The 27,657-nt window shown below is 38.8% G+C and overlaps 2 protein-coding genes across 2 annotated transcripts in view; one reads left to right on the top strand and one right to left on the bottom strand.

The window, feature by feature from the left end:
- Chp1 (calcineurin like EF-hand protein 1) overlaps positions 1-10,736 on the bottom strand; it is a 48,159-nt gene extending 37,423 nt beyond the window's left edge. The window contains exons 1-2 of the mRNA XM_026392313.2: positions 10,520-10,736; positions 23-95 (exon numbers count right to left, since the gene is read on the bottom strand). Coding sequence (XP_026248098.1) covers positions 23-95; positions 10,520-10,586 — 140 coding nt within the window. The 5' untranslated portion in view covers positions 10,587-10,736. The remainder of the gene's footprint in view (positions 1-22; positions 96-10,519) is intronic.
- Positions 10,737-11,261: 525 nt separating this feature from the next.
- Exd1 (exonuclease 3'-5' domain containing 1) overlaps positions 11,262-27,657 on the top strand; it is a 50,407-nt gene continuing 34,011 nt past the window's right edge. The window contains exons 1-4 of the mRNA XM_026392219.2: positions 11,262-11,451; positions 14,689-14,759; positions 23,123-23,308; positions 26,674-26,742. Coding sequence (XP_026248004.1) covers positions 23,176-23,308; positions 26,674-26,742 — 202 coding nt within the window. The 5' untranslated portion in view covers positions 11,262-11,451; positions 14,689-14,759; positions 23,123-23,175. The remainder of the gene's footprint in view (positions 11,452-14,688; positions 14,760-23,122; positions 23,309-26,673; positions 26,743-27,657) is intronic.

Below are 27,657 nucleotides of genomic sequence, written 5' to 3'. Positions count from 1 at the left end.
AAGAAAGACACTAGCTGCCTACCTGAGAGTCCCATTCTCTCCTTTGTCCAGGCTGGTGAATCGGCTGTAGAGACGAGTGATCTGACTGTGGGAAACTAAAGAGCACAAAATTAGTTCCGGTTGGAAAATAGGCACCCATTCACACTGCACAGTTACATGCCAGCCCATCGTGAAATGCTTTAGAGTGTGTGAGATGGGGAGATGTCACAACGCTAGGCAATCTAGAGTGTCAAAGCACAAAATGTAGTCAGGCCTGGTGGCACAGGCCTATAATACTAGGTACTCAGGAGGCTGAGGTAGGAGAATCCCGAATTCTAGGCCAGCCTGGGCAACTTAAAGACACCCTGTCTCAGTAAAAGTAAAAAAGGGCTGGCATGTAGCTCAGTGATAGAGGAATGCCCAGTACCCCCACCCCCACCAAAGAAGAAAGTTTGAAAGATAAAAGTAGAAAGGACTCAAATAAACTAAATCAAGAACAATCAAAACTGACTCTCAATAATGATGTCTAGGTTTAATTAAGAACATTTTAGGGGCTGGGAATGTAGTTTAGTTATAGAGTGTGTGAGTAAGGCCCTAGTTTTGATCCTGAACATCGCGCGCGCGCACACACACACATTACATATCAGATAGTTAAGATTTAACACAATAAAGGAAGGAAGGAAGGAAGATTTTGTGTCCATCTACAACTAAAAAAATATTTTTTAAAAAAGACGGGGCTGGGGTTGTGGCTCAGTGGTACAGTGTTTGCCTAGTATGCATGAGATACTGGGTTTGATCCTCAAGCACCACATAAATATAAAATAAAGATATTGTGTCAACCTAAAACTAAAAAAACATATTTTTAAAAAATGTTAAAAAAAGAGAAAAAGATGGGGCTGGGATTGTGGCTTAGCGGTAGAGCACTCGCCTAGCATGTGCGAAGCCCTGGGTTAGATCCGCAACACCACATAAAAATAAATAAATAAAATAAAGGTATTGTGTCTTACCAAAAAAGAGAAAAGGATATTGAGAATTTCACATTTCAACATCCTGAGTTACAGGCTATGAAAAGGCATACTTTGCTTTGATTAAAATCTCAAATCTACTAATCAGTTTGGTGTTTCAGGTTGGCATTGCTGGGTAAGAAACTTGTACTGAATTAAAAATTGGGGTATATCAAACATTCTATTTTGAAAATCTGATTTACTCTTGCACTAAGCATTAGAGGTCTTATCTCTTCCTTTAGGACTGACCTATGGGTAAAAGAACCCCACAGCTTGGGGTCAACCTCTTTTCTGTGACTGCATAAACTTCACTGAGTTCCCAGGAAAGGAACTTTTTCCAAAAAGCAAATTAGGCAATTTATAAAATGGTCATGCCATCATCAGATGACATCTGCAAGAAAGTTATTTTTCTCTCTCTCTCTTTTTTTTTTTTTTGGTGGTGCTGGGGATTGAACCCAGAATCTTGTGCATGCTATGCAAGCACTCTACCAACTGAGCTATATCCTCAGAGGAAAAGAGTTATTTTGTCCCTAATTTTGAATTGCCTCTGTAAATTCAAATATAAGTTGACAACTAAAATTAAGTAATTAATGCAAGTATGCAATAAAACTCTGAAAATGCAAAAAAGCATTTCTGGGAAATAGTTTAGTCTCCTGACAAATTGGAGGTAAGAGGTGGGGAAAATGATCACAGGAGAAAAGATCACAGCTAAAAAGGGTGTGATCGGACTTTGTCCTGGGCTGCACCTTCAGGGGCTTAAAGGAATGCCGGAAATAGTTCTGGTAGTCATTCTCCTCCCCCAACTCCAGCAACAAAACTTGACTTGTAGTACTAGGAACAATGGAACAAAGTAAACAGAGTAGGCAGGAGAAAACAGGAAGTGAATGAGTGGTCCAGGGCTGGGATCAAAGAACACACTAGGGCAGCTGTGACTTCTTCAAAATTAGGTTGCACCTTCAAAGAGGAACTCTGTCCATGGTTAGCACTCTAAGGTGATGCGAGAACAGAGCAGAGATGCAGAAAGAATCACTCTCATCCTGGGCAGCATGGGTCCAGCCACCAAGGAAACAGAGGAGGACTGTTGTGCAGTCAGGCAGGTGTGAAGAGCTCTCTGTGAAGAGTACTAAGGGTCAGGTGGACAGATTATAATTCCATTCATAGCATCACTGCTTACCAGCAAGGGGTAAGTAAATGTGGCTGTGGTGAGCTGGTGAAAAGAAAGTGCTTGGCAAAGTGCCTGGCACTTGGTAAGCATTCCTGGTTAGTTATTATCATTACCATCCTGACATAGCCAGCCTGAAGGTTCAGTTTTATTGCTGCGCTAATTACTCTCAACTTTCCACTGGACTCTTGATTTTTCTTTAGGAAACTGACTGGTTTACCCTGGTCTGGCCTCGGGTCTCAAAAGCTACTCTTGTACTAAAGTTCCCTTTAATTTAGAAAAGAAGTCAGTTGAAGAATTATCACTAAATTTCCCCAAAAGATTTTTTTAAAAAACAAAATTTCTTCACATACACAATATTGTTGTTTTCATTTCCATTATCAGTCACATATACTTCACATTGTTGTAATAGCTTACTTTTCATAGTAATTCATAATTTTCCTATACTGCCTAGGAATACCTTTTTTTTTTTTTTAACATATACTGGAGACTGAACCCAAGGGCACTTAACTACTGAGCCATATCCCCTTTTTATTTCTTATTTTGAGACAGGGTCTCACTAAGTTATTGAAGCTGGCTTTGAACTTTAGGGATTACAGCCACAGCTACCGCTATCCTGCCCAGCTCAGATTACTTTTAGGAAGAGTTGTGTTTTGTTTTTGTTTTGGGGGGGAGGTACTAGGGATTGAACCCAGGAGCATTCTACCACTGACCTACACTCCTAGCCTTCAGGCCTCCTTTTTTTTAGACAGGGTCTCTCTGAAGTTGCTTAAGCCCTCACTAAATTGCTGAGGCTGGCCTCAAACTTGTATTTCTCCTGACTCAGCCTCTCAAATCAGTGGGATCACAGGTTTGCCAAGATATATTTCAATTTTTATATTAGCTTTAATCCATGCACATGATAAAAATGCAAATGGAATAAAACACAAGGAAAATCTCCCTAACACCTCAGTTTCCCACTCTCCCATCCCAAAGACAAACACTATTACCAGTTTCTTTTGAATCTTTCTAGAAACACCCTATATACATAAATAGTGATTTATACAATTTAAAATTTGGAAAGAATATTATGATCTAGTCCCAACTTCTTCAACTAACAAATGAGCCATTAAACTTTCTAATCCAGATCATCTAATAGAATGGGATGCAAGAACTTCTTACTAGTATAATTTTTAAAACTCCCTTATTAAGTATTGGTGTGGCATTACACCCCAATTTTTGGAGGGAAACCGGTATATGGCTGCTTGAATTTATAATAATTTACCAACATGTTCACAATAAATATGTATGTATATACCATTATGAAGTTGTTATTTCCAGGACAAACTGCTATATGGAAATAAATCACTGGAGAAACACACAACCAAATGTCAACTTTTAACATTACTTGTACTGTCATATCTGAACCTATCTTCTAAATTTCTGAACTAATGTTATGATTCTGTTAGAGAAAGCTATGTTGATAGGGGTATAGCTCAGTGGTAAAGTGCTTGCCTAGCATGCATGAGATTCTATACTCAATCCCCAGCACTTGGGGGTGGGGGTGGGGGGGAGAGCCTTGTTAACAAAAAAAGCTTTCATCTAGGTGCTATATCCATGACAGAGTATAATGCAACTTCCAAGATGTAAAACTCCGAATGACTCATTCTACTTTAAAGGAGCTATAAAATCCAAATGCAGAAAAAAATTGCCATTCATTTTTCCAGAAAAAAAATGAAGGCAGTTTCCAGGTGCTAAGCTCATCAGACAGATGCTCAAAACCTGAACCACTCTTGATAACCCAAAGGAGTTATCAGGAGTTGATAGTTACTCTCATAAAAGTCTGTATACCAACATGTTTTGAGTGAAACTGTATTTTTCTTCACCAAATAGGCAAATAATTCTCTTATATTTTAAAAAGAAGTCTAATGGCTCATTTGTTAGTTGAAAGGGCTAGACTAGATCACAATATTCTTTCCAAATTTAAAATTGTATAAATCACTCTTTAATGTGCTAACTTTCCTCACTAGAGACCATTTCATTGTCATTGCTTTGTGCTCAGAATAGAAAGGTATTTTGCAGAGGTGCCAAGCACCAAGATGGAGAGGGAAGAATTAAAGCAAAAAGAGAATAAGAAAAGTTATTTTACCCTTTAGTTTACCCTAAATCTTAAAGCTGAAGATAACCTATGCAAGGGCCACTCTAAATAAAGACTGGAAAGTTGAAGCTTGTACCATAATCATTTCTTCTGAGCACTCCACACCCCAATATTTCCCCTGATGAGGACTTCAAGGTGTGGCCTACTCTTTTAGGAATTAAGAGATTTGTTGGGCTGGGGCTGTAGCTCAGTGGTAGAGCACTTGCCTGGTATGTGTGAGGCACTGGGTTCAATCCTCAGCACCACATAAAAATAAACAAAAAGTCATTCTATCCATCTACAACTACAAATAAATTTTTTTTTTTGAATTTTTTTAATATTTATTTATTTTAGTTTTCGGCAGACACAACATCTTTGTTTGTATGTGGTGCTGAGGATCGAACCCGGGCCGCACGCATGCCAGGCGAGCGCGCTACCGCTTGAGCCACATCCCCAGCCCCGACAAATAAATTTTTTAAAAAACACTATTGTTTTGTATGGGGGATTGAACCCAGGGGTGCTTACCCACTGAGCCACATTCCCGCCCTTTTTTATATTTTATTTAGAGACAGGGTCTTGCCAAGTTGCTTAGGGCCTTGCTAAATTGCTGAAGCTGGCTTTGAATTTGCAATCCTCCTGTCTCAGCCTCCTGAGCGGCTGGGATTATAGGCATGTGCCACAGAGCCTGGCTTAAAATATATTTTATAAAACAAACAAAATCTACCTTTTTACATTTGGGGAAATTTGAATATGGACTGAATAGTAGATAATATCAACTTTCTTAGGCACAGTAATTGTATTGCAGTTATACTGGAAAAATCCCTTTTCTCAGGACATGCAGAAGTATTAAAGGATGAAGAATTCCAATAGCTACAACTTTCAAATTATTCACCAAGAAATATAAATTGCGGGCCTGGGGTTGTGGCTCAGTGGTAGAGTGCTTGCCTGGCATGTGTGATGACTGTGTTCAATCCTCAGCACAGAATATAAATAAATAAATAAATGAAGGCCCATCAACGACTTACAAAAATATTTTAAAAGAAAACATAAACTGGGGTTGGGACTATAATTTAGCAGTAGAATATGTGCTTTAGCGTGCATGCATGAGTGAGACCCTGGGTTTAAACCCAACCAAAAGAGAAAAAAGGAATAAAGCAAATATAGCAAAATGTTAACTGTTGGATTCAAATAAATGCAAATGGGTGTTCAGGATACTATTCTTTTAACTTTTCTGTATATTTGAAAATTTTCATCACAAAAAATTGGGGGGAAAACTAAACTCTTATATCTTATAAATTCAGTTCACAGTAAGTTTCCTTTCCCACTATAACCTAAGTTATCTATTCATTCTTTTCCATAATAGCGTTTACTGCATGTAATGCATTTATCATTATTTTGTAGTATAATATTTTGGATTTTCTTCTCTTCTCCTAAACAGAGAACTCAGCTTATATCTTTATAGCTGCTGCTGGGATTTTTTTTTTTTTTTTTTTTGGCGGGGGAGGTTCCTGGGGACTGAACCCAGAAGCACTTTACCACTGAGCTACATCCCCAATCTTTTTTATATTTGAAACAGGGTCTCACTAAATTGCTGAGGCTGGCCTCAAACTTACCACCCACCTGCCTCAGTCTCCTGAATCTCTGGGATTAAAGGTGGTGCCCAGATGGGATTGATGGATCTTCTAAATGAGTAAACATCTAAGTATTCTACGTTCTGGACCACGTTCCCCTACCACAAAATGTTTATAGGGTCCTACTTCCTTAGAGCCCTGTTCTCCAATATGGCATGTGATTTCTTCTTACCCATTTCTGGTAACAAATGAGAATAAAACTTTATAACTAGAAAAGTAGAAAGCTTTATAAACTACTTAACTCAAAAATCAGCTAAAGGTGTTATCCATGCTTTTAGATTTCAACAGAACATAGAAGACATCAGGGTCTTCTGTAATGAGAGGACCATAAAGGAATCTTCCATTTGGAGGGAGCAATAGCCAAAGCTGAACTTCAGGAAATTGTTCTCAAGCAATTGCCTTTGCCAGGCTTGTGTTCTTTGTTGAACTACAGAAAAACCCACACCCATCATATCATCACTACACCCTTTCAAACAAACAAAACCTCACCAGCCTGTAGAACTTACTTCCTAAACCTGTTCAACACCCTCCCCATCCCCACGTGACACACCAGAAGGTACAGACTAAAAATAAATCAATCTGCTTCCATCACTATTAAGTTGGCACGAACTGTTTCTCATACTTAAGATTTTAAGTAATTCACAACCAGGTTATTGCTACAGTTTAGTGAAGTAAAGGGAGACTATACAAACTCCAAAGACCTTCCTCCAATTACATCTTTTAATCAATTGAGCTTTAATTTATAAAAATATAGACATGTGAAAGAAGGTAGTAGAAACAAAGACATTCTAAGAAATGTTTGATATCAACATAAAATGTTTCTTGGTTTTTCAAGACAGAATTTTTATTCTTTGGGTTTTACTTCCTTAGAATTGGCAAAACATCTGTACTTTTTTTGTAGTTGTAGATGGACAGAATGCTTTTATTTTATTTGTTTATTTCTTTATGTGGTGCTGAGGATCGAACCCAGTGCCTCTCACATGCTAGGCAAGTACTCTGCCACTAACCTACAGTCCCAGCCCAAAACAACTATATTTGATTCATAATCCAATGATCTCTGAAAATAGGAAAAATATAAAATTATTTTTATATTTTATAATTACATAAAATTATATAGCCCCAGGACATATTTTTGCACATGTGTGTTTCAGACAGGGTTTTGCTCTATTGCCCAGGCTGGCACTGAACTCCTGGGCTCAACTAATTCCTGTCTTAGCCTCCCAAGGAGGGAGCATATGCAAATGGTATTTTCCCAAAAACATGATATTTATCTAGGGTTCAAAATAATAAAAGCTAACACTTATAGTATGGCACTCATTATATCAGACTACTCTAAATAATTTATTTTACTTACTGGCAAAAGAATCTTATAAAATAGGTACTATTATTATTCTCATTTTGCAGATAGGTAATTCTATTTATGTATGTATGTATGTATGTATTTATCTATCTGTACTGGGAATTGAACCTAGGGGCCTCATGCATGCTAGCTAAGAGCTTTATTCCTGATCTATGTTCCCAGCCCTTTTTGAGACAGGGTCTTGCTAAGTTTCCCAAATCGGCCTTGAACTTTTGATCCTCCTGCCTCAGCCTCCATAGTAGCTGGGATTATAGGCATGCCCCACCACTCTCTGCTCACAGATAATTCTTACCTAGAATTACTTTTCCAAACATTTAGTGGCTAAATTTCAAATACCAGCTAAAGTAGTCATGTGAATTCTAATCAATCTAAATTTGCCAAAAATATTTTAAATATAATCAATTCCAATGCAAAGCATTCATGTTGAATATAAAGTCAGTTTTTCACAATTATGATACCTTTTTTTTTTTTTTTTTTTACTGGCAAAGGGAGTAGTAAAATGTCTTATACTTCCTAAATTTTTCTGATTAAAATAGTTCTCTAAATTCTTCCTCTCACAAGAGGCAGATGAGCAGGGTACACACCTGTAGTCCCAGGGGCTCCGGAGACTGGAACAGGCAGGAGGATCAAGAGTTCAAAGCCAGCCTCATCAATTTATTGAGGACCTAAGCAACTCAGTGAGACCCTGTCTCTAAATAAAGTAAATAAATAAATAAAAGGGGTGGAGATGTGGCTCAGTAGTTGAGTACGCTGGTACAAAAAAAAAAAAAAAAAAAAAGAGGCAGATGAAAACAGGACAAATTTCACCTCTTTACCCTCCAGATATCTGTTGTTTTTAATTCTTCTACACCTTTGCATCATGCTAAAATTTCTGTTTAAAAAAAAAAAAAACTCTGCTGAAGGCTGATGGACAGTAACTAGATAAACTGATGACTTACCTCCTAGAGTGGAGGAATGACTTTGTAACAGACTGCAGGAGATTGCTCCTGGAAGCCACCCAAAATGCCCTAAGTTAATTTATCCATATCTAATCCATTCAGGCATGCATCAAGGCCCAATTTCTGTTCTCCACAAGGCCTGTTCACAAAGACCGTCTTTGAGTTCTGAAGGTGGGTGTCACATAATTTCAACTTCCTTATGTCACGATGCTAATCTTTTTTGGGCTTATATCTCAACCAGATTGTGGGTGTCTTTGTCACACTTTCCCGGAATATCTAGCTTAATAGTGAACACAGACACTGAAAAATTCATTAAGCAATTGTTTCACTAGGTTTACTGGCTTAATACAAACATTTGCACTGATTTTGGTTGAGAATCTCCCTCCTAAGGCTGGGCACAGTGGTGCATGCCTGTAATCCCATCGACTTGGGTGATGAATCAAGAGGATCACAAATTCAAAGCCAGCCTCAGCAACTTAGAGAGACCCTGTCTCAAAATAAGATATAAAAAGGGATGGGATGTTACTCGTGGGTTCAATCCCTGGTACTGAAAAAAAGAATCTCCCTCATGCTTGAGTCAGTCTTCAGCAACTGGAAAACAGTTCTTCCATGGTACTTAGATGTTTGTACCCAAGTCACATAATATAACCCAGAGTCCTTTAGCAATCCAGGCCCTTTTCATTTGATCAAATGTAAATAAATCAAAATGGGATTATTGCTCCCTTCATTCTGAGATAAAAAATAGCTTTTCACATCCTCACTATGGTTTACACTTCCTCAATTTATGACTCTTTATTTTAAGCACAAATGCTTTAATTTGGGTGTCATCCTAGACCTAAAGTAGTCATTATATTTACAAGTATGGCCAGAAGTCATGGCCACAAAGTGTAATAAAAGCTTGCTCAATCCAAAATGTCTATATTTCCACTCCTGGAGTCAGAGTAAGTCATAAGATGACTGACTGTAAAGTCAAATGGCCAAGAAAGTATTGTAAATTGTAAATAGTAACCATTTCTGTCATCCATTCAAAATCATGAAAAGGATTGCCTTGGTAGGTAATAAGGTCATCATGGTTAAAAAATCTTTATGGAGAGCTTTAATGGCCATATGTTAGGGGATGATGAAAGAAGCAAACCAATTTGATATGATGTGAGGCTAGATAACACCTCTCCCAACACAAAGATTCTAGAAAGTTTAACTTGTCAGAAAGCATGAGGCAGCTTTTAATTTATCCCAGGATAACACTGCCTGAGTAATTCTGTAGTTCTCCCAGTGCCTTTCAGTACTATCTGCCTATAGATCACAAAATTTACTTAACAGCCATGTCATCATCAAAGACAAGTATCATAAAAAGAACTTACATAACTTATAACTCAACAAGAGTTATAAAGGATTAGTAAGAGTTATAAAGGATTATAGTATTCAGCAATACAATTGTATAATACATTCCATTATCAAGGGCTATTCAAGTACACTCTGACGTTTCTGAGTTTCTGAATTCCTAAAACCCTGTTGCTCCTTTGTTCAGGTTAATGAGGAAGAGATTGGACTATTTAAAAACCCGTTCCCAGTACAAACTCACACAGAGAATTTTGGAGTGTATCCAATTTCAATAGCCACTGCATATTCAATCAATATATACATGAAATCAGGGCAGAAAACAACCTCAGTGTAAGTAAAATCACCCAGTAGTCAACCGTGCTTTTTCTCCAAAAGTTCAGATTGAAAGACGCCTCATGCTCTCAGACCCCTGATTTTTTAAAAGTCTATAATCACCCAAGTCACATCTTCCAAAGACATGCGGTGCTGCTTTCTGAGCTTATTTCTTCAATCTGTAGCGTGAATTTGTTTGTGATTTCCCCACAGATGTCAGCGGTTATAGGTCCTAGCCCAGAAACGTCACAGGAATGGATTACGTTTTCTACAGGATCCATTCAAAGTTCCTGAATTTGCTTCTCGGGCTTTACCTACTGTTCAAAATGCTTTTTTTTTTTTTATAGGGAAGGTTGATTCGAGGGACGATAAAGGAAGGGAATTCGGGAATGTTCGTGGTCAAGGAGGGAAGAAAGAGAGGTGTCCGCGCTTTAGGGGTGACTCCCGCTTTTGAGGGAATGGACAACCCTATCAGAGCCACAGCCCCACTCTGGGAAGCTACCGCTGGACAAACAGGTCCTCCAGTGGCTCGTTTCCCCGAAGTGCCAGTGCTAGAATTTGCCCAGGATCCCCCAAACTCATAGTACCCCAGTTCCAAACCTCAGTGACAACCGCCCTCAGTCTTGAGGCCAGCCGGAGGCGCCGGGCCGGCTTCCCACCCCCAATCTGAACTCACAGCCAGTCTCCTTCTTGATCTCCTCGAGCTCTTCGTCCCTCAGTAACGTGGAGGCCCGAGACCCCATCACTGTGCTGGGAGCTCCTCCGGGAGCGGCGGCGCCTGAAGCTAAGGCAGTGGAAGGGAGGGTGGAAAGGGCTAGGGGTCAAGAAGGGAGAGGGCAGTGTTTCTACTGCGGACCCGGGAGGCGACCCAGGGGTGGTGCGAGGGGAAGGGCGGCCCCGAAGAGCAGCCAATGAGGAGCGAGGCCGCGCCCTGCACCCGAGTCGACGTCGGCGCTGGGAGTTCCAGCCCCCGAATGAATCAGCCCAGCGCCAGCTCCTGCTCAGCTACAGATAGACCCCGCCCCCGGAACCGCGGCTGCCACCGGGCTTAAAAGGGCAATGCCACTGTGGCGCTAGCGGCCTCAATTAAAGGGGCAACTCCATCAACCCACCGTTTTCCAGCAAACCAACCTGAGACCTGCAGTGTAGCCAACCGGTTTTTCACAAACTCTTAACACCAGGAATCTCCCCGTACAAGTCGTTGGGATTGCAGAAAGAAGCAACAAAAATTTGTGTGGAGGAACCGTAGGGTGTGTCCCCTGGGAACTGCATGCTGGGAGTTGTAATTGGTCTTTGCCTGGCGGCCCTCTCTCCGCCCAGCCGCGTGAGGGCGCTGGGGAGCCGGCCTCAGGTGTCGAGTCAATTGGCTCCTCGCGAAACTGTACCTCGGTGTTCTGCCCCGCGGACGTCGGCTGTGCGGTTTGGGTGCCCGGCGTTGAGAGCTTTTCTCTAGTTTGCTTCAGGACTGTGCTTTGAAAACCGTCGCTCAGTGACTGAAGTACCCCGAAATTTCTTCTTTAACAGTGATCCCTCTTTTAGTTCTAGACTGAAGTTCAAGGAACTCACCATTTGGCTGAAATTAAGGTCCGGATTTCCCAAATTTCTTCGGTGAGGGGGGAGTCTACAGGTGGAGGAGAGTGAATTCCTAGCATAGGGCCCACCTTTAATTTGAAGTTCTTACTTTATCTTGAAAATGAGAAATTTTACATTTTATTTTTTTATATTTTATTTTTTAGTTACAGTTGGACACAAAAACCTTTATTTTATTTTATTTTTTTTTAGAATTTTAATATTTATTTTTTTAGTTTTCGGCGGACACAACATCTTTGTATGTGGCGCTGAGGATCAAACCCGGGCCGCACGCATGCCAGGCGAGCCGGCTACCGCTTGAGCCACATCCCCAGCCCACAAAACCTTTATTTTATTTGAAAATTTTTATTTATCTATTTTTATGTGTTGCTGAGGATCTAACCCAGGGCCTAGCACATGCTAGGCAAGTGCTCTACCGCTGAGCCACAACCCCAGCCTCACATTTTATTCTTAGAGTATATTCTTGTTTGATAAGGTTGAATGCCACTTTTTAAATTAAGTATACATCCTCTCAAGAGAATGAGTAATTTTCCTGAGTAATTTGACCCCTCACTTCTCTGTTCAAAACCGGTTTGAGATATGGAAGAACCAAATTCTGATCACTCTTACCTAATAATTAGGGTACTACTTCAGCATACTTTCCCAAACCAACTTAGCTTAAACTTCACCTCGGCTTTGCAGCTTAGCCTGAGGACCCAGAAGTTCCTTGCAGGCTGAGGTTCCAGTTTCACCCTATTGTTTTCATGATTGACTTGCTCTTGTTTTCATGGGCAAGCAGTAACATTTTAGATATGCCAGTCAAAGAAGACAAGAGGAGCTGCTTTTTATCTTGGAAATATGGGTTTGTAGGAAAATTTTTGTCAGCCGCATGATTGCCTGTTTCTGTTTCATTCTGCCCACCTCTGGATCCTGACTTTTTTTCCTTCCTAATTTTGAACCTTAATATTTGCAGCTGTCTTCAATCAAACTTTACTTTGCTTGGTGTTAATACTTTAACATTTTTTTCTTCACCTTTTTGGGGAAAAGAGGTTACAGAGATTGAACCCAAGTCACTTTGCCATTAAACTACGTCCCCAGCCCTCTTTTTTTTTTTTTTGGATACAGTTTTGGAGAACTTGCTGAGGCTAGCCTGGAACTCTTGCCTCAGCTGGAATTACACCACATGGCACTCTTTAGCATTTAATTTTTTCCCAAGCATTTCACAAACTTTTTTCTTGGGTAGCTTTTAAACATAAATTTATTTTTACACCCAAAAATGTTGCCTCTGTAAAGCTTGTCAAGGCTTTCTCTTCAGTTTTAGGACCTCCTTTGTTTCTGTAAAGAGTCCTCTTTTGTTGTTGGTTAACTTGAGCAAGGAGTGATTTTTCTAAGGCTTGTTTTATGCTCTTTCTTGGTGCATAATGCTTGGTCATACTTTTGACCTCAAATATCTTCCAGTAAGGGCCTGGTTTAGTTTAGGTTCTATTATCTTCTAGTTTTGTGATTTTGGGTACATGTCTTAAAATATCTAAGCCTCTGATTTCTCATCTGTAAATTAAATTATGACTATAATATTTGTGAAAGCACTTAACCTTAAAATCTGAAAACGTAGGTTATTTATTTGACCAAAAATGCTATAAATCATGGGGCACCGTGGCACATGCCTGTAATCCCAGCGGCTTGGGAGGCTGAACCAGGAGGAGAGTTCAAAGCTAGCCTCAGCAATGGTGAGACACTGAACAACTCAGTGAGACCCTGTCTCTAAATAAAATATAAAATAGGGCAGGGGAGGTGGCTCAGTGGTTGAGTGCCCCTGAGTTTAATCCCTGGTATCCCCCCCCCCAAAAAAAAGCTATAAATCTTCACTTTCTTCCTAGGCTGTAGGTATTTCATCACTGTTTTAGAGAGTACATTGCAAAATTCTCTGAACTTTCCCAGTGTGGCAAAGTCAAGCAGCTTTTATTATTTATTTACTTATTTGTTTTTGTTACTGGGATTATTATTTATTTACTTATTTATTTTTGGTATGGGGACACTTAACTACTGAGCTATAACCTGTTAGCATAAATGACACACATATGAAGAAGGCAGGAAACTGGAAGCAAATCTTGGATTAGCCAGTTTTTCTTTATTCAGGATTCAGTGGCAGAGTCAATTAGTGGAACCCTGATGTTGCTCATTTCGGGGGGGCAGAAAATGGCAGTGGGCTGAAGCAAGGGTCTGGGTTATAAAGGCTCTGTTTAGGGTGGGACAGGAGGGTAGTTTGGGGGCTTCATTATATTGGGGTGGGCTGATTAGAGTAAGCCAGGCATGTGAATAGGGAGTTATCTGGGGTTTATTGTATAGGGCTCAGCTGACCCATTAGGGTGGGGGGTCAGATGCCAATCAGGTGTGAATTCTTTTTGTATTCCTTCACTCTGACTGGGCTTTTAAATGACAAAAACTTCAATTTTACACAGAAAAGGCCTGTGGGGGAACAGCTGCAGATAAAGGGAAATGTCCTTGGACTTATTCTTCATATCCTACATTCCAGACTCTGAAAGGGACATAATGAATTGGGCCATCAATATCAAATCTAGCTGCTTCCTGGTGAAAATGGGCAAAATAGGGGATCTCCCCCTTTCAGAGTTCTGGAAGAGAACATGAAGACCCTGGTGGTTGAGGTATAAGTGGGCGGAATGGCCAGATTGTCTGAGGATGAGCATGGGAGGAGATGTGCCCTGGGAGGTGGCTTGAGTTGGATAGGTCACCTTCCTAAGAAACCATTTCTTGGAACCATATTTTCCTGATATTTTAATTGTTTGTATCCTGATTGACAGACTATGCAAAAACAAGAACAGAGTTTAACAGTATGGTTGTAGCTGGTAACCCAACTACATGTATAGGAAAGTATTTAAAAGGCTTAAGGGAAGAGATGCTTCAGCCAAATTGCCCCAAATCTCTTCGTTGTTAAAAGCAGGTGCCTTTGCATCAACCATGGCCATAACCTAAGGTTTTAATTCCAACATATCCTATGTGTAATTCCAACACGTCCCTAATGGAGATCAAGCCCCATTAGGTGATTATGTTTATTTTGCCATTGAATCTCAGTATCACTCTATGGAACTCTAGTAAAACAAAATTGGGTAACATTATAATGACATTGAGGTCTTTGAGCCCATCATAAATCTTGTACTTGTTCTTCTAGCCATATGATAGACTCTTTTAGTTTTTGGAAAAAATTCCTGATCAACTTTTTTTTTTTAAAGAAAGAATTTTTTAATATTTATTTTTCAGTTTTTCGGCGGACACAACATCTTTGTTTGTATGTGGTGCTGAGGATCGAACCTGGGCTGCACGCGTGCCAGGTGAGCGCGCTACCGCTTGAGCCACATCCCCAGCCCATCAATATGTACTTGAATTTGTAAGATCTCAGTAAATTTCTTCTGAAATTGCTGAAAGGGGATGCAGAAGCAATTATCTCAGACAAGATAACAATGCAAGCTATTAACCATTAGATGAAACATTTAGCACTTTTATAAGGAGCCAGGTGGCTACTGGCCTTTTGAGAATCATAACAGTTTGTCCTGTATTTTGCCATACAGTTTTTTTTTTTTTTTTTTTTTTAATTTTTAATATTTATTTTTTAGTTCTCGGCAGACACAACATCTTTGTTGGTATGTGGTGCTGAGGATCGAACCCGGGCCGCACGCATGCCAGGCGGGCGCGCTACCACTCGAGCCACATCCCCAGCCCTGCCATACAGTTTTATTGACACATTTTTGTAGCATATAGTTCTCACATTTAACTATATATATATTATGAGGCATTATATTGTACTTGATTAGGTTTAGACAATAAAATATGGGTATTTAATACATATGCTATGAGATAGAATTCCTTATGAAAAGAAATATTAAGATGGGTAACATTTTTAAACTTATTATATTGGAAATCACATTTCATATCCAAAAAGTCTTCTCATATCTCATTTCCATATTCCAGATGGTCCTGAAGACATTTAACCTTGTCTTTTTCCACTCCCAAGTGGTTTACATAGAAATACCACTCTTCCCTGATTGACTTTGTTTTTTTGTTTGTTTGTTTGTTTGTTTTTATTGGTTATTCAAAACATTACAAAGATTGCAGAATCACATCGGTTACACATCCACATTTTTACATAATGCCATAATAGTAACTGTTGTATTCTGCTACCTTTCCTATCCTCTACTATCCCCCCTCCCCTCCCCTTCCATCTTCTCTCTCTACCCCATCTACTGTAATTCATTTCTCTCCTTATTTTTTTTTCCCATTCCCCCTGATTGACTTTGGAGGAAGACAGATGCTAGGGAGTCCAACTGATTTTGTAAAGTCAATACCAAATCAGTGATCTGTTGGATATCTGCAATAACCTGTTCTGATGATTTTTATAGTGAACAGATATTCCTAATCCTCTGCTCCTGTACCAATCCCAGTGGATGTTTTTAGCCCTATGAGTAAGGGAATAACTGGGTGGGTGGGTGGGTGGGGCTCTCCTACATCTGGTGTGTGCTGTTATTGGAATGGATAGGCTTTGGTTTTGAGGTAAATTGTCAGTTCGAGGAGTAAGGAAGATTGAGGTACAGAGGTCAATCTAATTTTGATAGCAGGGACAATTATGAGACAAAAAAGTCTCAGAATTTGGGGGACATCAGGGCTGTGGGATGGACATAAGTGTACGTCTTAACCATTATTAAAAAGAATCATCATTTTTCTTTTTAAATGTGCAGGAATTGCTGTATTTTGGTTATACCTGTTTTTATAGATGTTTAAGATAAAGCTGCTCAAATTGACCTTGTTCCTATCTGTTGTGGTGAATAGCTGAGTTTCCATAGGGGTCACTCTTGGGGAACTTGAGAGCAGTTTCTTAGCTCTCTAGGTAGGGTCTCCTTAATGAGGTGACCTCCCTTAGAAGCATTAGGGATGTCTCCCTTTTCCAATGTAAAGCTCCTTAGAGGAGCAGAGGGCAGGAGCCAAGTTGTGGGTATTTGGGTATTTTTTTTTTTGGTCCTTTAATTTTAATTTTTAAGCCTTGATCTTAAACATCCAACAAGCCAGTCTCACCAGTCTTAAAGTAAAAGAACTGAGCTTTAACTTTGATGTCCATAACCTTATAGTCATTTACCCCTTTTATTTAATTGAGGACTATTTTAGGACTGAAAGTTAGCCTTATATCTAATCTGTCCTATAGATGATGGCTTATTATCTCAAATTAACACAGGTTGTTTGTTCTTTTTTTTTTTTTAAGAGAGAATTTTTTAATATTTATTTTTTAGTTTTCGGTGGACACAACATCTTTATTTTATTTTTATGTAATGCTGAGGATCGAACCCAGCGCCCCACACATGCCAGGCGAGTGCATTACCACTTGAGCCACATCCCCAGTCCAGGTTGTTTGTTCTTGAAGCAGTACTTCTGCAAAACATAAATAGGCAACAGCTATAGAGTTTTACAAGGAAAAAACAAAATTAAATTAATAAGAGTAAAAGCATATTCAGTTTGTGTAATAGCTATCATATATATATATATTAGTTGTAGTTGGACATAATGCCTTTATTTTGCTTATTTTCATGTGGTGCTGAGGATCGAACCCAGTGCCTCATACTTGTGAGGCAAGTGCCCTACCAATGAGCCAAATTCCCAGCTCCATGTAATAGCTATCTTGATTTTTGGCTGAGTTATATATTATATCCTCTGTTTGAGATCACAATATCTTTACAACAAAAATCAATCTTTTGAACACAACTTTAAATAAGCTAAAGTCTAGCTTATTTTAGAGCCATTCTAACATGCAGTAAGGTGGGATGCAGAGTCTTATCTCAGGTAAGGTGGGACTCCACAAATTTTAGATAAAGTGTTCCTGTTCTGAAGCTGATCTTTGCCTCTTTCTTAAATATCATTTTACAAAGTTTATATATATTGTTTCCTGAATCTACATGAACATTAGTTAACATAGTATAACATTACATTTAAAATGTGAATCAAAAAACGGCTGAGAGCGTTCAACTTCCCTTTTGTGTGGAAAAATGGTAAAATGCTTTCATGTCTCTCAATATTAATCTTTAAACAGATTGGGCTCTCGTTTTAGAAATACATTTACATTTTAACCCTAAGTTAAAGGTAATGTAAGGTTTAGGTTTGGTTACAGAACATTTTAAATAATATAAATAAATCCCCAATAAAATTTGCTATTCTTGGGCTGCGGTTGTTGCTCAGCGGTAGAGCGCTTGCCTCACATGTGTGAGGCACTGGGTCTGATTCTCAGAACTAACCCTAACCCTAACCCTAATAAATGGATAAAATAAAGGTCCATCAACAACTAAATATTTTTTTAATTTGCTATTCTTATAAGCCTAAAATTGCCATTATAGACAACTTTAGTTAGGAGAACATCAGCTTAATAAAAATGTTCCTTTAAACCTCCTGCTTTAAAAACTTGTGTGCCTGGAAGACATGAACATATTTAGTATGCTCTATTGAAGTTTTTATTTTAACCAAGTTTAGCTTTTAAAGGAAAATAAGACTCTGTAATGTAGTATAATATTCGAAAATAATGATTGTTGTTGTGTAATCAGTGTTGTATGGATCTTAATTCCTTTAAATTAGTTGCTTTAACAAGTAAAACTTAACAGGCACAATGTTAAGAGTAAATTAATGTTTTAAGAAATCCTTGTCAAGTTAACATAAAGATTAAATCTTGGTTTTATATTAGTACATTAGTATTTGACCTTAGGGGAAAAACTTAAATGCTTTGATTGTTCCAAATATATATATAACCAACTTTATTGAAATTTGCCCTTTACTTGCATAGATCCTCATGTTGTTTATTTCATCACACAAACACTTTCTTACCCAGAAACATTTTCCTTCTATTAAATATATTTCCATACCTGGAATCTTCTAATTTCTCTTTCCTATCTGTTAATCCTGTGTGCGTATAGTATCACATCTGCTTGTTTATCAATTCATGAAAACAAACAATGTTCAAGTATATCACCCCATGGAATTCAAGAAGAGTACTTGATATTATATTTAACAGCATTTTAACTTTGCAAATTAATCAATGCTTCTAACAAACACATTTTTGAAGATTAATCCCATATATGTGAAAGCTAATATTTTTTAAAATATTTGTTTTTTAGTTGTAGTTGGACACAATACATTTATTTTATTCATTTATTTATTTTTATGTAGTGCTGAGGATCAAACCCAGGGCCTCGCATATGCTAGACAAGCACTCTACCACTGAGCCTATAAAAATCAAGGTATCAGACAAGTATATTGAACAGCATTTACTTAGTAACTTTAAATACACCCTTTATTCTCATTTTTTACCCAGTTTAAATCGAACTTTTAAAATCACGTGATTCAAATGTATTTGGATCCATTTTTTTGAATTTTAGTTTGTAAGCACTTTATGTGTTAGTTTTCATACACAAACACATGTAGACAAGATAATACACAGAACAAACAAGCAAAGGCCTTATAGCTTTTTAAAACCTATTAGATTACGAGCCAACCCTCACAAATTGGCTTCTGAGTAAAGCAGAGGGTAATAAACTTTTATACTTGGATAAAATAGGTCTGATCAGAAATTTTAACTTAAGCACGCAGAATCAAAATCATGAGCTCAAAAGAATATAGAATTTAAAAAACAAGAGTCCTAGAAAAAAACGATATGGCCATTAATTATTACAGTAAAGCAGCATGAGAGAATGAGAAAGAGATAGTAAAAGGGAGAGAGAGCCCTGAAGTCATTTTTCTGTGTTGCAGCCAGGGAGATATTAAATGGATATTTTCCTTCTTTTTTCTTTAGTTTCAGATGGGTCCCCTACTGGGCTTGGGGGCTTCTGCAGTTTACTTTCCAATGCAGGCTTCAGCATGGCCTAGCCAGGGAGATTGCTGCCTAGGGCTTTTTAACCCTTCTTCCCTGGTTGGTAATTAGGCCAGGTTTGGATGGGAAAAATGAAACATTATCTCCCATTATTTTTAAGAATGAGGCCTGAGGGCTGGGGATATGGCTCAAGTAGTAGTGTGCTCACCTGGCATGCGTGAGGCACTGGGTTCGATCCTCAGCACCACATTAAAAATAAAATAAAGAGATTGTGTCCACCTAAAGCTAAACAATAAATATTAAAAAAAAAAAAAAAGAATGAGGACTGAGACATGCTGCTGTCTGTTGGGCTGGTTAGAGTTATTTTCTTCTCAGTGACAAACATTAAATTTTTTGCTTAAATTTAAGTTGAGGGTAGGGGCTTAACATAAGGCTCCTGTTTACATGGTTGGGGCTGGGACCTCACTCAGAAAGGAAAATACTAATTAACCTTTTGATAATTATTTTAAGTTAAGGGAGGACATATACCAGCTAGTTGTACCCTTAAAATTTCTTCAGAAGAGGAATATTTGCCTGCTACTTGGCTGTTCACCATCTCTGTAACTTGAGGCTCCTAAGGTATATTATCTGAGGTGACAGGAGCAGTGAGATTTGGATCTTCTTGTTTCAGCAATTCAGTGTATGGGACTTGGGAAGCTGGCTGCACGGAAGGGAGGGGTGTTTTGCCCTGGGGACAAACCACATTCCAGTTCCCCATTGCTGCACTTGGGACAGGGCTTGGGGGTCAGGGTTCAGGTTAGGGCAAGCTTTTGCCCAAAGTCCAGTTCATCCACTTGGGAAACAGGACGCAGGAGATGTATTAGAAGGTCTGGTGGGGCCATGAGCAGCCGTGGGTTTTTAGGCCTATGGATGGCTGAGGCTAGGAGCTGATGTTTAATTTTAAGAAACTTTTCCTTCTCCTATTTGGTCTTGTCTTCCCTATTGTTAAAGGTCTTGAAAGCAATATTTAGAAATTGCTTCTGGGAAGCCTTGGCATCCTTCTCTGTTTAATTTTTTTTATGGGTATCAGGTGCAGATCTGCTGATAAATTGGACAGAGAGAATGTATCAGCAGGAGTATAAAGGTCTAGGGTAGTATATTTGTGAAAGAATCCTCCACGCCAGACAATTTGCCAGGGAGAATTCCAATTTTATTGCAAAAGGCTGTGTGCTTATATAGATCTAAGGAGAGATGGCAGGGCTTAGATAAATGGCAGGCCACCCGTTTATTGGCAAGTTCTTCCAGATATCAGCTCCGGAGCCCAGGAATTAGTTCTTATTTGGGCTAAGGTTCCCCGCCAGCGAGATTTGAAATTGGCGCCAGCCGGGGAGTTCACACCCACAGGAACTTTTCACACCAGTGAAAAAAAAAGGGGAAAGTAGGAAGAGAAGGTCCTTAGGCGCCATGTTGGGGTTTTTCTCTGGGGTGTGGCTGCAGTTACACTATTCCCAACAATTTGGTAATTGAGTGATGGAAAGATGAGACTGGTGGTGGATGCAGAAACAAAATGGCAAGTAGGTCTCTGATCTATGAGGTTTGCTGGGTGTGCAAGGTTGGAGGGTGGAGTAGAAGTAGGCCTCCTTTAATGTTAACAAAGGATTTGGTTGAATCCCTGGGCTGGGGATATAGCTTAATTGGTAGAGTGCTTTCCTTGCAGCACAAAGCCCTGAGTTCAATCCTCAGCATCACAGAAAAGAAAAAAATCCCTTTACTGTCCATGTGGCATAATGCCACAAATGTTTAGCAGGTGATTGATATCTAGTACCCCTAAGGGCTGTTGTAGTTGAAGTTTAGATTCAAAGCCTTCATGCAACACTAGGGAGTTGCCCTAGCCAGATGCTTTCAGTTACTTTGAGTTCTCCCCTGTGTTTCACATACCAAATTTTTCTATATAAACTGAACAGCAGAGAGTGTGAAGGGCCTATGTACTATGGGGTAAGGAAATGCAGTCAGTTTAGAGATTCAGCTGAAGCTGCATGAGCTACATGAGTTCCTGGATCTCAGAGATACTTGGGGTGGCTAGACAATGAGAGGAAGGTGGGAGATAGGAGACAGAAAGCAAACCTCAGATCAGCAAGCTTTTCTTTTTTATTTTAAGATAATTTTATTAAATTTAAAATAAATTTCTTTTATTTATTTTTATGTGGTGCTGAGAATCGAACCCAGTGCCTCACATATGCTAGGCAAGCGCTCTACCATGAGCTACAACTGCAGCCCTGCAAGCTTCTCTTTCTTCAGGATTCAGCAGCAAAGTCAATTGGTAGAACCCTGGTGTGGCTCTTTTATGGGGCAGAAAATGGCAATGGGCTGTAGCAAGGGTCTGGGTTATATAGGCTTCGTTTAGGGTGGGACAGGAGGGTAGTTTGGGGGTTCATTGTATTGGGGTGGGCTGATTCATTAGAGTGAGATAGGAATGTGAATAGGAAATTTCCTGGGACTTATTGTATTGGGATCAACTGACCCATGGGGGTGGTTAAGTGCAAGTCCCTTTGTGTTCCTTCACTGGGGCTGAAGTCTGGGCTTTTAAATGACAAAAACTTCAATTTTGTCTAGAAAAGGCATAAGTGGGAATGTCCTTGGACTTAGTCTCCGTATCCTCCTTGACCCCAGTCTTTTTAAAAATTTTTTTGAGACAGGGTATGTGTAAGTTGCTGAGGCTGGTTAATTACAGGCACATTTGCTACCACACCCAGCCATAAACAGCTTTTGTAGTACAACAAACATTTACCTAGGGTTCTAAATACAAGGACATTTAAATAACAGACTTGTTGGATAAGATACTTTAAAAAGAAAGAGTTGATCTTTTAAATGATAGTATAACACTGAAGAAGTTAACAGAATTTACTATAAATGAAAGTTATTCTATAAGGTGAAGTTTTTTTCTTTGTACTTTATTGTTATAATTCTAATGACAGTGCTTCATTTTTCCTTTTTTTTTTTTTTTTTTGTACCAGAAATTGAACTCAGGGGCACTCAACCACTAAGCCACATCCTCAACCCTATCTTGTATTTTATTAAGAGACAAGGTCTCACTGAGTTGCTTAGCACCTTGCTTTTGCTGAGGCTGGCTTTGAACTTGAGATCCTCCTGCCTCAGCCTCCGGAGCCACTGAGATTATAGGCATGCACCATTGTGCCCAGCCCGAAAGTACTTCATTTTTTGCAAAAACATTTGAATGTATGGCATGTGGTAGTTTGATCTGTCAGGCTACACATGACTGGTTGGTGACACTATAGGACCCTTGTCCCTGAGCTATGGCCAGGGTAATGGGGAATGGGCCTTACAGTGTGACATCTTGGAAGCCAAAATGGTAATGCATAAATTCTGATAGTTCTAATATTTATGCTTTGGTTGGTAACAATGTGTCACACTCTTAAAATATTAATCCAGAAGAGGTTACATCCCAGACAGTTCTGGGTAAACACTTAACTGCAACATGTATGGCAAAGTACTCTTGCCAATATCAGTTTCTTTCATTCTTTTTTCTTTTTTTTTTGTCAAAAACAGCACAGTGTGCCATTAAAGCAACTCTAAATGTTCTGTTTGTTCTATTTAGCTATGCTTTCAGTAGAAAGAAAGGTTATATTATGCTCATCTTATAAAGGAGTCAAGCCTCTCTTGCCCCAAGTCTTACAGTTTTTAGTTTCCCTTGTATGAATTTGAGTTGTGCTTGCAATGGTTCTTATTAGCATTCTAAAAAGATGAACAAAAACAAATTACTCCTTCTTTTATTTGTATCCCTTACAAATAGGAGAGAAGGGAAAGTAATATTCAAAATAGTCTTTTTAAAATCATAGATCTCCTTAATTAATTTTCAAGTGTTTGGATGCTTAAAGAAGATTATTTGAAGACTTCTTTTGGAATCAAAGAGCATGGATCCCAGCAGTGACTACCATTTCCTCAATCAGATTTTGTGGAGAAGAGTGAAACTCACATTGGTTTGTGGCATCTTCGAGGGCGTGCTCCAGCATGTGGACCCTAACAAGATTGTTGTCCTGAAGAAAGGTCTTATTTATTTCTCATATTCTTCTGCCTTTTAAGAGATGACTGAGTATGAGTGATGACTTTGGGCTCCATTAGCAACTGGACAAGTGACGTTATTCCTATTTTAGGGAGGGATGGAAATAAGATATTTCTTAACACAGCAGCATGGTTGCAGATGCCAGTTGATCCCCATTTCTATACTTTTATTGATGTGTTAGTGGAAATGTCTAATATATAATTTTTAATTGGGTATTTCTTTTCTCTACATAAACATCTTAAATTAAAAATAAAAAATCTCTTAGAAGCTTTTGGCTTCAACAGACAAATCACAAAGATGGTAAAGCATTAATTTTTCTCAACTGAGTTATATCCCCAGTCAAGAGTTTGTGAGCCACATCCTCAGAGTTTCTGTTTCTTAAGGTCTGGGATGGGCCCAAAATTTTGCATTTCTATCAAATTTTCCAGGGATAGATAGGGATGCTGTGTTTTGAGCCACACTTTTAGAGGACTACTGTTCTAAGCAGAGGTATAAGTATGTACACATACATAAAGACATTTAGAAAACCTAAGTAAATTTCAATATGAGGATATTGAGAGAGGTAAGGATAGAGAAGTAAGCAGATCGGGCAGATCAGAAGGACTTGAAAATTATACTGTTTGAACATTATTCTGAAGGCAGTGAGGAATAATAAAAACATTTTTAAGTGGGAAGCATATGAATTTACAAGTTAGTTGCCTTTAAAAAAAAAATATATATATATATATATATATAATTTTTTTTTTTTTTTGTACTAGGGATTGGACCTAGGGACCCTATACCACTGAGCTACATCCCTAAAACTTTTTATTTTTTATTTTAAGACAGGATCTTGCTAAGTTGCTTAGGGTCTAAGTTGCTGAGTCTGTTCTCAAACTTGATATCCTCCTGACTCAGCTTCCTCTAATTGCTAGGGCTACTGGGGTTCGTCACTTTACCTAGCAGTTGCCTAAAAACCTTAATGCTGTGTCGGGAATCACACTTAGCTTCCATTTGAGTGTATGGCATGTGGTAGTTTGATCTGTCAGGCCACACATGACTGGTTGCATGTGTGGCCTGACAGATCAAACTACCACATCCACATTGCCATGTTGCATCCAGTGGCTTAAACAAATTAGAAATGTATTCTCTCATATAAAAGAAGACAGGGATTGTGGCTCAGTGGTAGAGTGCTTGCGTGGCATGTGTGAGGCCCTGGGTTCAATCCTCAGCACCACATATAAATAAACAAAGTAAAAAAATCCATATTAAAAAAAGAAGAAGACAGGTGCTGGGCATGGTGGCACACACCTGTGATTCCAGCAGCTCAAGAGGCTGAGGTAGGAGGATCTTTTGATCAAACCCAGCCTCTGCAAAAAGCAAGGTGCTAAGCAACTCAGTGAGCCCCTCTCTCTAAATAAAACACAAATTAGGGCTGGGGATGTAGCTCAGAGGTTGAGTGCCCCTGAGTTTAATCCCCAGTTAACCTCCCCCCGCCCCCCCCCCAAAAAAGACAGGTATCACAGGGTTGCTGCAACTTATGTCAGCAAGGATCCAACATTCTTCTTTTTTCTGCCCAACTATTCCTTAGCACATGGCTTCAAACCTCTAGGACAAATGATAGCTGGTAGAGTTACAGATAGGAAAACAAGGAAAGGGGAAAAGGATGTTTCTCTTATCTGAGTCATTCCCCTTAAAGAAATGTCCTGGAAGTTCAACAGTCCATACCTATCTGCAGGGTAGATTGGACACATTGAAAACCTGAATAAATAGCATGGAGGGGCTGGGGTTGTGGCTCAGTGGTAGAGCACTTGCTTAGCATGTGTGAGGCACTGGGTTCGATTCTCAGCACCACATATAAATAAATGAATAAAATAAAAATCCACTAACAACTAAAAAAATAAAAGTAGCATGGAGTAAACAACAAGCAGTAAATATCATGTGCTTGATTCCAAGGTGGTTAGTCCAGGTGTATTTTTTAATAGGCTAATTATAAAGATTTTTTTACATATTTTTATTAGTGCATTATAATTATACATAATGATAGGATTTGTTGTTACATATTTATACATGCACATGATATAACAATATAATTTGACCAATATCATTCCCCAGTATGATTATACAGATTTTACATAGTTGATATAATAAATTATATCTATCATACATACTCTTTTTTTGTAGGGCATAGTACAGGGGATTGACAACAGAGTTACTTTACCACTAAACCCAGTCCTTTTTATTATTATTGAGACAGAGTCTCCCTAAATGGCTGAGGCTGGCCTCAAACTTGTGATCTTCCTGCCTCAGCCTCTCAAGTTGCTGGGACTACTGGTGTGTGCCACCACACCCAGTTCATATATACTTTTTAATTTTTTTAGATGTAGATGGGCCAAATACCTTTATTTAGTTAGTTTTATATGGCGCAGAGGATGGAACCCAATACCTCACATGTGCTGGGCAAGTCCTCTATCACTAAGCTACAACTCCAGCCCCGCAGAGTTGGTACTTTTATTTTTTTTTAAAGCAGGATTCTCATGGGCACAGTGGCACACACCTGTAATCCCAGCAGCTCAGGAGGCTGAGGCAAGAGGATGTCAAGTTCAAAGCCAGCTTCAGCAAAAGTGAGGTGCTAAGCAACTCGACATTGTAAAGCAAAAGACTTAAACTTTTTTGTACTTGGACTTACAACTATTTTTTTAGGAATAGTTCCTAGAAATGAAATTACTGGGCAAAGGTGAGGGATATTTTATTTTTATTTATTTCAGTACTGAGAATTGAATTCAGAGACACTCTACCACTAAACTATATCTTTTTTTTAACACAGGGTCTCCCATAGGTCACAGTGTCATATACCTATAATCTCAGTTAGTTGGGAGGCTGAGGCAGCAGGATTGAAAGTTTGAGGCCACAGGTTGGGAGGCTGGGGCTAGAGGATCATGAGTTCAAAGTCAGCTGCAGCAATTTACCAAGGCCATAAGCAACTCAGCAAGACCCAGTCTCTAAGCAAAATATGAAAAAGCGCTGGGGATAAACAGGTCAGTGGTTAAGCACCCTTGGGTTTAATCCTTAGTACTAAAAGAAAGAAAAGAAGAAACAAGTTATTTTAATTTTTGCTGAGAGATGTAGAAATAAACAGATAGTACTTCCATCTAGAAAATGATAGCATGACTGTATATTGAGGACTTGACAGGTAAACTTCTCCTAATTCTCTCAGGCACAGAAGAGTTAGGAATCAAATTATTGTCTCTGATACTTTTAAGCATATAATATGACATAAAGTAGCAATTTTAAAAAGTATCATATTGCCTCTCTCAGTTTTAGGAAAATAATATTTATTATTAATCAAATGAATTACTTTCTATAACAGTGAAGAATGTGGAGACAGGCCGGAGTGTTCCAGGAGTGAAGATGTTTTTTGGGCATGAGATTGTGAATGGTGAGAGTTTCGTGTTCCCTAAATTCTGGTATTGGAATTTGTAATAGTAAACTTACTGCTCTCTGTCATTCCAATATTTGAAATAAAATGAGGTATTGTCTTTTAATATTGCATTTTTAAATTCTCAAAGTTGATGTTTGAGAAATATCCTTTCTTATATTGTTTCAGAGGATGTCTATGAATAGAATAGTCTCACAGAATTAGAATCATTTTGGTTTCTCAGTCTGAGGTCCACTCACAACTATAGAGTCAGCCAGCAAGCCAAGTCAGGAACCTGAATAGGAAGGGTTTGCCTTGGTCAGTAGTCTAGTCAAACACCACACATTCAGCATCTATTCACAATCCCTTTTCTGAAAACTGGAAGTCACATATGTGAGAATTCAGAATTGTTCTGAGTTTTTAGAAAATGCAGCATAGACTAGATAACACCCTGTAATAAAACATTTTTTTTTCTAGAGAAAGGGGTCGATAGTCACACTCAGTGAAATGAAGTGGACTATAAATAAGTTTGTCAAGTCAGGTTTTGCCACCAAGAGTTAAAACAAAAATTTTGTTCTCATAGCTTTTTAGATTTTTTATTTTATTTAAATGTAATACTAGGGATTGAACCCAAGAATCCTCTGTCACTGAGCTGCATCCCCAGCCCTTTTTATTTTTTGAGGCAGGGTCTCACTAAGCTGCTGAGTCTGGCCTGGAATTTATAATCCTCCTGCCTCAGCCTCTCACATCTTTGGAATTACAGGCATGCATTACTGTACCCAGCAACCTTTTGTATTTTGGAATTGCAGGATGTAGTTTGTTCTCATTTCTTTTGGCCAAAGACATTTAGTAAGAGTAGGTCCAATTGTTGCTTCAAGAGTAGCTATAGAAGCTCATCTAGTCTGCCCTTCAGATAAGTCAAATCCGATGAGAGAA

The sequence above is a fragment of the Urocitellus parryii genome, chromosome 6 (assembly GCF_045843805.1).
Source record: "Urocitellus parryii isolate mUroPar1 chromosome 6, mUroPar1.hap1, whole genome shotgun sequence".
NCBI classification, from domain to species: Eukaryota; Metazoa; Chordata; class Mammalia; order Rodentia; family Sciuridae; genus Urocitellus; species Urocitellus parryii.
This window is presented reverse-complemented; position numbering and strand designations above follow the sequence as displayed.